At 32.8% G+C, this 14,545-nt stretch overlaps 2 protein-coding genes across 2 annotated transcripts; both read left to right on the forward strand.

Annotated features, from left to right (window-relative positions):
- The first annotated feature begins 1,767 nt into the window (after positions 1-1,767).
- LOC122280158 (ER membrane protein complex subunit 3-like) lies at positions 1,768-6,896 on the forward strand. The gene is made up of 8 exons (XM_043091161.1): positions 1,768-2,064; positions 2,163-2,256; positions 3,578-3,697; positions 3,865-3,913; positions 4,255-4,354; positions 4,463-4,524; positions 4,663-4,721; positions 6,446-6,896. Exons 1-8 carry the CDS (start codon positions 1,913-1,915, stop codon positions 6,548-6,550), a joined length of 741 nt encoding a protein of 246 aa, XP_042947095.1. The 5' UTR covers positions 1,768-1,912; the 3' UTR covers positions 6,551-6,896.
- A 4,415-nt stretch (positions 6,897-11,311) lies between these two features.
- On the forward strand, positions 11,312-12,860 carry LOC122280135 (major latex allergen Hev b 5-like). The gene is made up of 2 exons (XM_043091119.1): positions 11,312-11,470; positions 12,184-12,860. Exons 1-2 carry the CDS (start codon positions 11,456-11,458, stop codon positions 12,637-12,639), a joined length of 471 nt encoding a protein of 156 aa, XP_042947053.1. The 5' UTR covers positions 11,312-11,455; the 3' UTR covers positions 12,640-12,860.
- The last annotated feature ends 1,685 nt before the right edge of the window (positions 12,861-14,545 follow it).

Genomic DNA, 14,545 nt, shown 5'->3' on the forward strand with positions numbered 1-14,545 from the left:
AAATTTTTTTATTATTTTTGTATTTAATAGTTAAGAAAGTAACTATTAGTAAAATTATATATATATTTTTAATTTTTTCTTATTTCATTAATTTAAAACTTCTACGACGACAACTTTTGACTTAGTGGCTTCATTCTCCTATGCTTTTGCTATTTAATGGTTAAGTAAATAACTATTAATACTATCATTGAAATAGCTAAATTCATATCTAAGTTTTAGCTAATATGATGTAAATTTTCTTTTATCTATTTTATTAACTTCCAATTCCTACATTAGATTATTTATATTCTTTATATAATAATAAAATAATATTAATTTATTTTTAAACTTTTTTAAATTATTTAATTTTATTATATTTTAGCATTCTACCAATTATATGTTAATTAGTTATAATATAATAGCCCTAAAAAAACTACTACAACCAAATCGCAGTAGGAAGTAAGAAAGAAAATATTTTTTATTTTTTTTGATCATGGTACAGTAACTATCAAATTTGATTTACAACACTAATTTACTGTAGCAAAAAGTCAACCCCTTTTATATTTGCATAATTCAATGCAGTATATTTTGAGATTCTATTAGCCAAACAACTCATTAGATTTGCAAATCTAATGAGAGTAAGGGTGTAAATTTTAACCGGTAAACCGGAAAATCGGACCGGACCGGTTGTGCCGGTTTTGAACCGGTCCGGTCCGGAACCGGTTTCATAAAATGAAAAACCGGCCGGAACCGGTCCGGTTTTGGTTCCGGCCATTTTTAGACCGGACCGGCCCGGCCCGGACCGGTACTATTTAATATGTGTATATTTTTTTATTTATTTAATGTTATATGTTATATATTTTATATTATATATAATTTTTATATATAATATATAATAATATAAATTATAATTATATATAAGATAGTGTTATTTTAATTTATAAAATAAAAGTTTAATCTCAAACATGAAAATTTAATTGATCATATGCTTTAAATATATAATATTATAAATATATATTATTTATTAATAACATTTTATCATAGATTCATAAGAAGTAAGAACCTAAAAAGAAAGAAAATCACTCAAATATTATTATTAAATTTTAATGGCCTAATACACTTAAAACTCTTTATATTTTTTTTGATAAGTACATAAGACATTAGTAGATAAATATTAATTATATATATTAGCATATAATTTATATAAAGCCATACCAAAGCTATACTAATAGCATAAATTTTTTACATAGCACTTTTTTTTTTGCATAGCAGTCTTTTTATATAGTAGTTTTTTTTTTAAGTAGAATTTTTTGACGTAGCAGTTTTTTTTTTTTTTTATAAACAGATTTTTTTAATAATAAATATATATTTTATTAAAACCGGAAAACCGGACCGGAAGCTGGAATACCGGTTTAGGAGGGTAATCGGTGCGTAATCGGTTTTGAAAAATGTAAAACCGGTGCCTACCGGTTCGGTCCTAGATTTTGTCTAAAACCGGACCGAACTGGACCAGTTACACCCCTAAATGAGAGTGCTCTTTCTTTCTTTCTTCCATACTTTCTATTGTGATTTAGTTCAGCAATTATTTAAAAGCTATAATATTATTAATAATTAATATACAATCGATAAAATGGTAAAATACGATAAAATAAAATTTTTTAAAAATAAATTAATATTATTTTATTATTAGATAAAATATATATAAATAATTCAATATAAAAATTGAATGAGAATGAAATAAATAAAAATAAATTCATACCATATTAACTAAAACTTGGATTTACCTTTCGCTGTTTCCATAATGAGAGCGCTCTTATCAGTTGTCACGATGTCATATTAAGGTTCATCGAAGCATGACAAAGAGAAGGGACGAGGGACAGTGATCAGAATCAGAAAACACGGCCTTCATCTCTATAGTCTTCGAGGTCCATCAATGGCGGAAGATCTGGTGCTAGACACGGCGATCAGAGATTGGGTGCTGATCCCACTTTCGGTGGTGATGGTCCTCATCGGCGTACTCCGTCACTTCGTTGCCAAGCTCATGCGCTCTAACCAAGTCCCCGATGCCAAAATCGTCAAAGAAGGGTATGTCTAAAACCCCAATCTGTACACACGTATATGTATATGTAGCTCTCTTATTACTCGAAAATTTGAGTTCTTGTGGTGGTGGTCAACTTTTTCAGGCAAGTGGTCGTTAGGGCTCGGAATTTACGTGCCAGCGCTAACTTTATTCCTCCCAAGTCGTTTCGTGCTCGCAGACTCTATTTTAGCAATGAGGTATATTGTTTAAACGTACATATGTTTGTCTGAATTATAATATTATTGTGTTTCGGTAATTAAGCCTACGATTATTCGAAAATTAGATTAGAGAATGATTTGAAGTGTACCAATCTCTTCTTAAATTTTATTCCTTGAGTGCTACAAAAATTATAAAATAGTCTTTATTAACTTTAGAGCTTCGAGAATCTAGTACTAACCTCTAAGTAAGACTGATTCTAATGATGACGGAAGTCCAATTTATGTGCAAGTTTTTGGTTCTTAATAAACAAAGATTATTGTAACGTCTAAATGGAATGTCCAAACCACATAACTTATACTCCAAAAAGACTTGTCAATGATACAACGGGAGCCCTATTGGAACCTAATAAAGAGCAAGAACTTCTAATTCGCAAGCAATGTGGGATCCTATACATTAACTGTCCTTATCTTTATCATATGAGGTATCACAATCTATCTACCTTAAATTCTTGACGTTCTCGTTGAGCTAGTCCATTGTAGGTGGCATGACTCAAATCCCACTTTTCTGGTTGGGATAGGTTCTGATACCATTTATAATACCCCAATGGAAGGCCCAGACCACATAGCGTATACTCCAAAAAGACTAGTCAATGATACAATTAGAGCCCCATTGGAACCTTATAAAGAGTTAGAACTTTTCATTCTTAAGTATTGTGAAATCTCATACACTACCTACCCTTATTCTTATCATATGGGGTATCAAAATTATCCTCGTAGTCAAAGACAGATGGATTATGCTAGTTTTAGTGTCAAATTCTAATATAAATTCTATGGGGTTAAATTGAATTCTTGTTGCGGCTTCTTCATAAACTACCTATTCATAAAAGTATAGATTACCATGTACCGATAGAACAAATAATTATTCGCGATTCCATAATTGAATCAATTACATATTGGTTACAACAACCTACTAGAAAAATGTTTTGATAAAACTTTGTTTAAAAACCAAACTTCTTTTCAATCCCTAGGGGTTGGCTCAAGTGGTGGTTTAAACAATTTCTAGGGGCCATCGGACTAGGGAATTTTTTTCTTGAATTACCCGATGTGTACTCGCGGGAAACTCCTTGTTGAGAGCCTGTACACCCTGGGATTAGTTGGGACGTTGTTCCTAGACACCCAGTGCTAATAAAAAAAAATGAAATTTCTTTTTCTGTGTTACAGCTGTAATAATCAGGTGATTATGTGTATTTTTTTTTCTTGTCTCTAAAAGGAATGCATTTGCTTAGACTAGATTGTCATCTACATTTGCTTCTAGTCTAGACTCTGATATTTAAGTTATATGTATGTTTCGATGTGGCAGGAAAATGGGCTATTGTATGTTCCTAAGGGCCAGGCTCAAAATGCCCAGGCACAAATGTTCTCTGATCCAAATATGGCTATGGATATGATGAAGAAAAACCTTTCAATGATTATTCCTCAGGTATAGCAAGTTGCATGGTTTGTCTTCTATTTTGGCAAGACATTGTGAATGTGAATGCGTCTTTTTGTTACGGTAACTTGGTGGTTGCTTGAATTTCATACTATTAGTTGTTGGTGTAATTTCTTGACTTAGATAATCAATCACATTGATGTTTTCTTGTTGGCCAGACTCTTACTTTTGCATGGGTCAACTTTTTCTTCTCAGGATTTGTCGCAGGTTTGTCGCTACACCACTTTGTTAATTCCCTATGCATAGGTTGTGGATTCAATCTTGAAAAATGTGGAATAATCACTTCAGTTCTGTTCTGTTGCATGTCATCACTTCATTTTTTTATTTATCTAAAAAAAGTTAGTTTTTTAAATTATTTCCTTCAGTATTTCATGTTGGCAATAGTGATTTCGGCGTCCTTTACCTTTTTGAATCTTCATTGTCTCTTAAAATTTAGGCAGTTCTTGTCAGTCTTAAACTCCCTGTTTGATTGATCCTTTTCTCTTTGTTAATGTCCATATATTGATGTTACCATTCAACGGTTATCTAAATTCTTCTCTTTCCTGCAGCTAAAATACCATTTCCATTGACTCAAAGGTTTAGGTCAATGTTACAGAATGGAATTGACTTGAGTACCGTGGACGTTAGCTATGTCAGTAGCCGCTCATGGTACGAGTCAAAGCTTGTGATTCTTTTAGTTAAATAAATTTTCTTAATTTCTTTCTACCTCATGTAGTTGACTGGTTGCATCTAATAATTCAAAACAAATTCTTTCAGGTATTTCCTCAATTTGTTTGGACTAAGAGGTTTATTTAGTCTCATTCTGGGAGAAGAAAATGGTTAGTATTAAGCAGCTCAGGAAATAAAAATAAAAATAAAGAAGACCCTGAATCCCTGGAGCTGCCATTTAGAGTTTCTCTGATGCTGAGATTTTTTATGCCCTCTTTGAATTTATCATATGGTGTTTTCTGATGCAGCCACAGATGACACACAGCGTATGATGCAAATGAGTGGGTTTGGCTTTGATCCAACAAAGGTACAGTTTTAAGGTTTTTGATATTGCCCTTATTAATGCATTTGCATTGGGTCTGATAAAATGAATTGCTCTGAAAAATTTAGATAGAATTCCCCGAAATTACCCGCATCCAGTTAGCCATTCTCAATTGAAAATGCCAATGAGCTACAGTGCCTCTCCAAGCTGTTGATACGCTGTAGCAAAGCTAAATAATATTGCCCAATTCTCTCTCTCTGGTCCATGAGCATGTATACACAAGCGAGATGGGTTTCTTGGCTTTGCCTGGCAGCCGGGGGTATCAGCATTCCTTAACACTATGGGTTGAGCTCCAAAGAGGGATGGTGGCGTGTGGGGGTGGCGATGGGACAAAAACAAGTGCTGAACTTCAAGGTTTCATTGATGACTCCTTGATTTTTTGGTGTGGTGGTTGTTTGGGTTGACCCCGTGTGGGGGTGTTGAGGTGGATTTTCTGGGTTGACAGTGAGATTTTGTTGGTGATTTTGGGGATGTTGAGACTTTCTGTGTGGTACTTCAACCGGAAAGGATTGAGTTCTTCGACCAGAATGGGGTGGGATGGTTTGGGGGAGGGGGAGTTTTTGCGCTGTTCGTGCACGAGAGAAGAAAGTGAGATTAATTATTGGACGAAATGAATATAAAATTATTGGACAGATAATTTAAATAGAGTAGAGAAAAACTTCAGATTTGCTTATATATGGTATTTTTGAATAGTGGATGGGTAAAATAGAAAAAGGGGGTTTTCTGGTTAAAATTCAGTTGGAGGGTGCATGAGCTTATGCGAATTCATAGGCTTAAGAAGTTTTTACTCATCAAGCTGCCATATATCTTCCTACAGCTTTCTCTATTCCTTTTTAGTCATATGAAGAATGGCACTGCAGTACTTGTAATATTTACTAAAATTTTGAGCATAAAAGTAATACTATCGCCAGATTTAATAAAAGAATGTCTGTTTTTGGAAGTATTTCGTTGGAAATCAACATCCAAATTCTACAGTTTACATTTCTTTTCTTTTTTTTAGACAAAGGAATACTAATAATAATAAAAATAATAAGCTAGCAAAATATACTCTTTTTATTGTGTAGAATCATGGCTTATTAAATTTTTGGCTACCCTGGTAGTTCTTGAATTGACACCCTACTTTGTTGGTTTTTGGGGGAAATGCCAGCTATTATGAGCACCTCAAGTGTACAAAACAACCCGCTCCTGTACTCCTCTCCCACCTCCTTTCTTTTTCTTCTCACTATTGCTCGTGTGCACATAATACCTGAACTCCTCCACCTCCACATCTCTCTGTCTCTCTCTGATATAAATATATCAGCCGCATTGTCAGCTTAGGTGGATTGTGGTTGCACTTTTGTGTAAGATCTCTTTTGTGCAAGAGCTACTGGTCTTGGCCGGTGAACTAGGACCGCTGATTATGCATCTAATTTATCTGCAATAGTTGCCCTCGTAAATGTTTATTGTCAACATGTATTTATAGATTGTGAGTGACCAACCTTATAATAATATGGGGTTTTTATCATTCACTGAGAAAAGACTCATGTCGTAGGAATCGGTAGGATTCTAATACAAATTATAATTTGAAACTTTTTGTCTGGGATTCAACTGATATTGCTCCTTATATACATCTGGTACTGTACCCTCGGTGGAACAAATCCTGCCAGATTCCCCATTTGATATACGTTAACTTTCGAAAAATTGATTGCCTCGGTGACTTTCTTTTTCAGAGTTTGGGGGCTGAGAAAGACAGTCTCGACATAGTTCAGCATGACTGGGCCCTACCCAAATTTGAGCAACGTGCTGAAGCGGTTTTAAGAAAGGCTCTCAGATGAGGAATGGCGTCTGCTGACTTGCAGCTTGACGAGGTTGTACACAGCAGAGTCTTCTCCCCCCAATGTTGTAACCAACATCTTGAGTACCATGGGGGCCATGGCTCCACAGCTCTTTCCCCCCATGTTTTCAGTTATAATCTTTAGGTGTACTCCTTCAAAGGATATTAGGTGGCGCCTCCCAAAACTCTCACAACAGCGTGATAAATCATCCAAGGGTTTATCTTAATTCTAACACTTTCATTTCTATTTAACATTCCTAAGCTTCATTTGGAAAACAATTCTATGTCCCGTAGGGAGGTTCATTTTATTTGCATCTGAATAAGAAAACATTTAAACATTGTCCTCACGGTCTCCAATTCGCATTCGGGTTTATGCACCTGACCTTAGTGTTACCTGTGGTGCTTGCAATTTCCTGCATGAGTTCCTACATGAGCAATATGGCCGGTTTATTGTATTCCAAATAGCTCAAACATTGCTATATAAGTTGTTGTTTCGGACTAATCTGCAAACAGGAAGTGGGTGTAGATGAGATGATCAAACTCTGTAGTCTGGTGTTCAACAAAACGATCCTATCACAAAAAACTTAAAATTGAAGGAGGTGGGCAATGATTACAACCAATATCATAGTGTTGATGATTTAGCAAATTTCGCAGCAATTTCGACTCAAAAGAGCTTCCAAAGTGGCGGGAACTTTGGATATTTTGAGCCCTTTTGATTGATAATTGAAATATTCAGTGGAAGGTCCACTTCATGAGCAACGCCTTTTACAACAATAACAAAAGCTTTTTCTGCTCATCTCTTGCAAGAAATTTGATTCTACCTATTTAAGTGTAACTTCATAATATTTGAGTTGGCAATGTATTGTGAGATTGCGACATCGCCACGATTTGAGTGATCGTGTTATACATATTTTTGCAAAACGATTCGTTTTTAACTATTTTTATTTATTGTGAATTTTATGGACGTACACTTTAATACCAAATAAACAATAGTAAGGCTCAGTTCGGATTGAGAAATACTCTCAATTCATCTCATCATTATAATTTTTATAAATTTTTATATAAAATATAATAAACAATTTAATTTTTTCAAATCTCAAAATAATAATAATATTATTATTAAAAAAATAATATTCTAATAATATTTTATTCAATTTTCAATTTTCATCTCAATTCAACTCATCTCAATTTACTATCCAAACCTAAAATAAATCAATCACTAAACCTAAGTTCTTAGGCTATATTTGAATATTAAGATGAGATGAATTCTTTATGAATAATAATAAGTTAAGTAGGTAGAATGAGTTATGTGAGGTCCATCTAAAATAAATTTAAGTGTATTTAGATGTTAATATAAGTTTAGTACTATTTATAAGAAATTAAAAAATGTTGTTAGTCTTACGTGTAAAAATATTTTGATTTGAGATGATATTAATAATTTAAAAATTATGTATTTAAATATTAAATTTAATTTAAAATTAAATTAGATTAAATTGAATTGATGTAAATTGAATCTTACAACCAAATTAAGCTTTCGTCTTCTTGACGTTGAAAAAAGAAAAAGGGAAATTTATATGAGTGGAGAAAAGTAATGTTAGCCAAACCGGTCACAATTAAGAAGAAAGACATGTTGGCATTAAAAGCTAAGATGCAGCCATTGTTACAGTCTACTGTGGTGAATCAAAGGCAGAAAATTATTAATCCCCTCGAATTGTCGTGCATGATCCTACGTGTATACACGTGGGGAGACATCAACATCTGAAAAAAGCATGGGACGGAGGATTATAGTATTGACAACCCATGGACTAGTGGGTCCCACACAGACACCAAAATATTTGTTGGCCCACCTCAATGACCTCATCAAATTAAATTAAAAAATTTCCATTTTTCGATGACTCATATGGGGCAGGCCAAGCCTAATTGGTCCAGTCCAATTTCCCAAAACAGAGAAAAGTACAGTCAGCATTACACGTGGCGTGCTACCACTAGGTGGCCGTTGCTGAGGTCCATAATCTAGTGGGACCGCACTCCACCGTCCAACTTTCCACCAACTTTACAGCGGCTATTGGTAAAAATCTTTTTTACCAGTGTTTTTTTTAATTAATATTTAAGTATTATTGTTGAGAATTCTTTTATATTAATTAGGAAAAATACATAATTTAATTTTTTTTTATAATTATAATCAGCTCGAAAATTAATGGTTTAGTGATATATATTAATTATTTTTCTGGAAAATAGTCATAATTAAATTATATAAAATTGAGGAGTATGTTTATCTCAATACTCAATAGATATGTAATAAGTAAATTTTAAATTATAAAGTAACACACCAAGTATGCTAAAATTAAGGACCAACATCTTTCTTAGATATGTAATGAGTAAATATTTGGGGTTTTGTTGGTTTATTGTGGGTTAGAATTATTAACCATGTGACTTGCCAACAAGTAAGAAAGTTTGAACTCTTTCTATAAATGACAAATGCATAGACATTAATGTTAGAGCCAATTTTATTAAATGAGAAAGTCATAGACGCTAATATTACAACTTGTCATTTTTAGAAAAGATATTTGTAACTGTAAATTATATAATTACTACATAATTGTTTTGAAAAAAATAAATAAAACATGAGACTCACGTGAAAAAAAAAATTAAAATTTTAATAATGAATTTTACTATTTTTTAAAACTATTACGCGGCAATTACGTATTTTATGGTTATACGTAAAATTACTTTTATTAAACATTTTTTTATCCAAAAAAACTTTTTAAAATATCAAAATAAAAAATTATATTCATAAACCGGTGTAGAGAATATATATCCTGAATTATTGATGTGGCAATATTTAATTTATAAAAAAATTACAAATTTAAATTTTGTAAATAAAATTGTATCACATTACTAATCAACATATGATATTTCTGCTCTACCTTAACTTGGAAAATAAAAGAGATTTTACCTGAAAATCTTACATTATATTTTTTTTATCTAACATTTATTAGTTTTATTCTTTTATTTTAAGAATTAAAAATATATATAAATAAAAAATAAAAAAATATATTAATTAAATAAAAATTTTATTACATAAAATCGTATATTAATCTATATATTAATAATAATTTATTTATATTAAAAATTTAAATTAATATTATTTTTAATAAAATTTATTTTTTAATTAATCATAATAAATTAATACATATATTAATTAATATATTTATACTCTAGATTTATTAATTAAATAAAATTGTGTAACGTAAGCGTTACCATTTAAATGAATCAGAGGAGTGACTGTGATCCAACACGGCAAATCTGACGGCTGTATGTAGGTCCGGGGTCACGAGGAATACGTACTGGAAAGCATCCACAGGTGGGCCCTCCTCACAACGGCGTTTCGACTTTTGTAAAAGGGGCGGTTCCCAACGCTAGGAGCAAATGGGGGAGGCAGAATCAAGGACGGAGAAGCAGGCCACGTCATCATATATTATATTTTGCGTGTGGACAACTGGACAGTAATGATCGCAGTGGGTGTTGGTAAAGGGGCCCCATCTTGGGCACCGCCCTAGGGCATCTTGTTGGCTTTTTTTCGGCTCAACTCCATTGCATTCATGATGGAACATTGGAATGTGTTTGGTTTCTAAGAAAAAATAGTGGTTATTGGGTACTTCGACAGTGAAAGAAAACCTTAAAAAAAGGTGAACAATCAATTGAAACACCCCCCAAATTAAAAGCAAACTCGTAAAGTAAAAGTAATCCTGTTTTATTTTCCAAAAATCAATGCAATGAATATAAATAATATTTAATATTTCTTCTCATCATTCCGACCTTTCACAATTTCTATTTTATTTTTATATGTAAGCTTATTCGTGCTAAGGTCACATCCGTTTTATATATTATAGTTTAAGTGATTATTATTTAAGTTATTGAGATGTAAAATTATTTAAAATGTATGATATCAGTAAGTGTGATCAGAAATATTAAGCTTCAAAATGGAAAGTATTATTGCTAAAAAAATGAATCATAACACATGAAATATGATATTGATATCAGATATGGCCTCCACCATTTGGCATTCACAATTAATGGTTCTATAAATTAAGGTATCAATAATATAAAAAAGTTTTGATTATTTTTGAGATGAAATGAGTTGAAATAAAAGTTAAATAAAATATTGTTAAAATATATTTTTTAATATTATTTTTATTTTAAAATTTGAAAAATGTAATTCTACATACAGTCACTTTTACATACTCATTACGGACTTCACTAATGTAATTGGTTGCATCAATTTTTTTGTAATGCTACATACAGTCACTTTTATATATTCCCTGTGCACTCTATTGATGTGATTGGTTGCATTAATTTTTTTGTAATGTTAGATATAGTCACTTTTACACACTATCTGCTCACTCTACTGATACGATTGACTGTATTAATTTTTTTTAATACACAATTAATCAGATCAATAAAATACATAAAAAAATACGTAAAAATAATTACATATAAAATATTTGTAACTTTTATATTCTTTTTACTTTGGGAAATATATATATATATATATATATATATATATATATATATATATATATATATATTGAGTTGTTTAAAAAAAGAAGAAAGGAAAACATTCACAGCTAGACTTACTAATTATAATGTGCTTTAGTGTGTGTCAGTACTGACGCGAGGAGTGTTGTTGCAAAGATTCTTCTGGCGCTGATCACACTCCTGATTTCGCCCCTAGTCTTTACATGATTACATCTCTTTTATTATTTTTACACAGCACTTACGCCTCTATATATAGCTCTCTCACTCGGATCAGCTCTTTACCTCGCTATCAACTTCTGATCATATTTCTCGCTTCCTCTTTCCATTTTCTGTTCCAAATTCTTGTTTACTTCTCTTTGTATATAAAATGGCTACTGTTGAGGTATTCAACTACCATTTTCACTTTTGCTTATATATATATATATATATATATCTTCTGCTTTTCGTAGAATCGATTTGCATACAGTTTCTAATAGATCATTCCACGATTCCATCTTTGACAATATTTAAAGTATTTGCAGTAGGGTTCTTGTTTTAGACCAACGGTAGAATTCCATGTACGATCAACCTGAGCGTATATATGATCAGAGAAAATATGTCAATATTTTGGTATTTACCGCACACACTCTAGCTTCCTCGCAAATGACGGATCATCCACCTTCGTCTACCCTTTCATCTTTTGCCTGCCGAAGAAAATTTTATTTTATTTTATTTTGTGACAACAGATCGTAATGAACATATGCTATAGCACTAACTCCATCTGATAGATCAGTTCCATCAACCTTGATACAAGAGTATTGATCTGATGAATCCAAGGCTTTTCTTTTACTGTTTTTAACCTCATCAGATTGCTATACAACAGAGGATCGATATGGAGAACTTTTGTTGGAATGTCGTGTATTTTACATTTTTCTTGGCTACTTTGTCATTGCCTTTTTTTTCAATGTATTATTAGTCCCAAAACTTCTGTTTACGTTCAACTTTGCATAATTGAGTTTTACTGCTTGATATACAAAGCATGAAGTCGTTTTAAAGTTGTTCAAGAACTTTTGCATTGGTTCATCTATGTTATTTAAGGTGAATCGGGTATTGCAGGTAGCATCGGCTCCAACAACATTGCCTGAGAATGAAAAAACTGAGGTGACCACAATTAAGGAGACAACAACAGAAGAGCCGGTGGCAGCACCTGCTGCCCCAGAACCAGTTACCGAGGATACAAAAGAAGCAACACCTGAAGCCCCAGCAGCAGAGAAACCTGCCGCTGCTGAATCTGAAGCTCCAGCTGAAGTTGAGACCAAGGAAGTGGTAGAGGAAGCCAAGGAGGCTGAGGCAGAGAAGCCTGCAGCAGAGAAGACAGAGGAAGAGACTCGAGAAGTGGCAGTAGAGCCTGTTTCTGAGGAGGTGAACAAGGTAGAGACCAAAATAGAGGCTGCAGAAGTGGCTGAGGCCCCAGCAGCCCCGGCTGAGGCAGAGAAAACAGTGGAAGAAGAGAAGCCAGCTGAAGCGGCAGAGGAAACTAGCACTGAAGTTCCAGTTGAGAAGACTGAGTAATGGTTCTATAAAAGAAGTGAAACTAGAAGAGGGTCCTAGTTTGTTGGATCTTCTTAGGTTGCATTTCTCAAAGTTGGTATGCTATTTAGTTCTATTTTATTTATGTTTAGTTTAATTATGGTTATGATTGAGATAAGGCTCTGAATGGGTGGTTTTTGATATGGCGTGATGAGATGTGATCTCTAGGCTTGAATAATGAAATTTACTGTTTTTGTATTCAACATAAGATATTTTTGGTTTCCCATCTCTGTTACAACTATCCTTGATCTTCATGGGGGATTCAAACTGTGCCTGCAAGCTCCAAGGGGGCTGATCAAGATGTTATATAGGGCCATATGTTGCAGATATTGTGAACGTAACCAAAACCTCCATACATTTAGAGCAATGAGATGTGAAATGGCACATAGATCAGCTCAAGGATTCCTGTAAATCACGAGCTTTCAGAAAATTTAGACTTGCCACAAGCAAAGCTCTATAATTCTATTACATCTCTCTCTCTCTCTCGCGAGCGCGCGCGCGCGCACGCACCCACAAGTAGATAGATGATTTACAAGGAAAAGATGAGAGTTTAGTAAAGAAAAATTATAAACACTATGCATGAAAGGGAAATTCAAATGACAAGTCTAGTGTTGATAAATACCTCGCTGATTACGTCGAGCATTGGACACCCCAGAGCCCGACTTGTCCTGATAAGTGAGATGGCTTAGCACTAAAAGATCCAAAGGAAACTGACCTTCCATCTATATTATGTGCAGAAAACATTGAGGATATCAAATTATTAATTTCCTTTAAAGTCTCTCTCTTTCGTTCATCTTCAAAGGGCATACTGGTCATAGGCTTTGAATATGTAACTGTAAAGATGTAATTTAAATAATAAAATATATCAAGATTTTGAGATAAGTGGTGATTTTACATGGTATTAGAGTAGAAATTTTAAGCCTGAACACTGACTCTACTCTTCATAATATTTAATTAAATATTTGGTGGGTCATTAATTAGTAGGAAGTCTCGCCTACACATTAGGAGAATATTAAAATATAAATTAAATAAAAAAATTTACCTCTTTTCGTTAATTTAAACTTTTGGGGGATTCTAGTAATAAGATTGAGCACTGGCATTGGATGCTTTAAACGATAAAATATGGGAAAATATACGTAAAATTCTTTGTATAATTAATTATCAGAATGAAATTAACGTATAGATAATAAAACATAGAAACATTTAAATTACTTGAAATACATAATAAATAGTAATGCATTTAATGTGAAATATAAAATATGTTAATTACTGAGTTTCTAAATTGACAAGTGAAATAATTAAAATAATGAATATTATAACTTTGGGTGAAATGAAGAGCTTATTCCAAATCTTTTTTCAGGTACGGCGCATTTGCTTTGCTCTTTACTAGGTCAGGTCTCTGGCATCTGAAATTGAAGTCAATTCTGACCCAAAAAAAAAACGGGAAAATGAAAACAATGGAACGATGCATGAGAGTCCCATTTGTATGAACATAATAAAAGTGCATTAAATGTCAAGTTCTATATTCGTGCCTTTCCAAGTAAAACCTAACTTCATTATGATTCTTAAAAAGACTTCAAAAATCTTTTTTTTGGTAATGATTACGTGTATTGCTTTAATTTTGGAGTTGCCGAATGAATCCGCTAAAGGTCGATCAAATTCCACCCGGAAGAAATGCATGATATTTACCGTGAATATTGTAAGATAGTCTACTTCATGTGTCTCTCTTCCCTCGAGATTCTCGAATCTCAACGTGGAATAAGAATTTAAAGAAGCCTTGATTTTGGGGAAGAGAGAGCAATTAATAATGGTTATGGATGTAAACAACAAACAATGCGTGAGAAACCAACTATATATATATATTCTCTAAATAAAACAAATCTTGGAA

Source organism: Carya illinoinensis, chromosome 10 (assembly GCF_018687715.1).
Source record: "Carya illinoinensis cultivar Pawnee chromosome 10, C.illinoinensisPawnee_v1, whole genome shotgun sequence".
Lineage (NCBI taxonomy): Eukaryota > Viridiplantae > Streptophyta > Magnoliopsida > Fagales > Juglandaceae > Carya > Carya illinoinensis.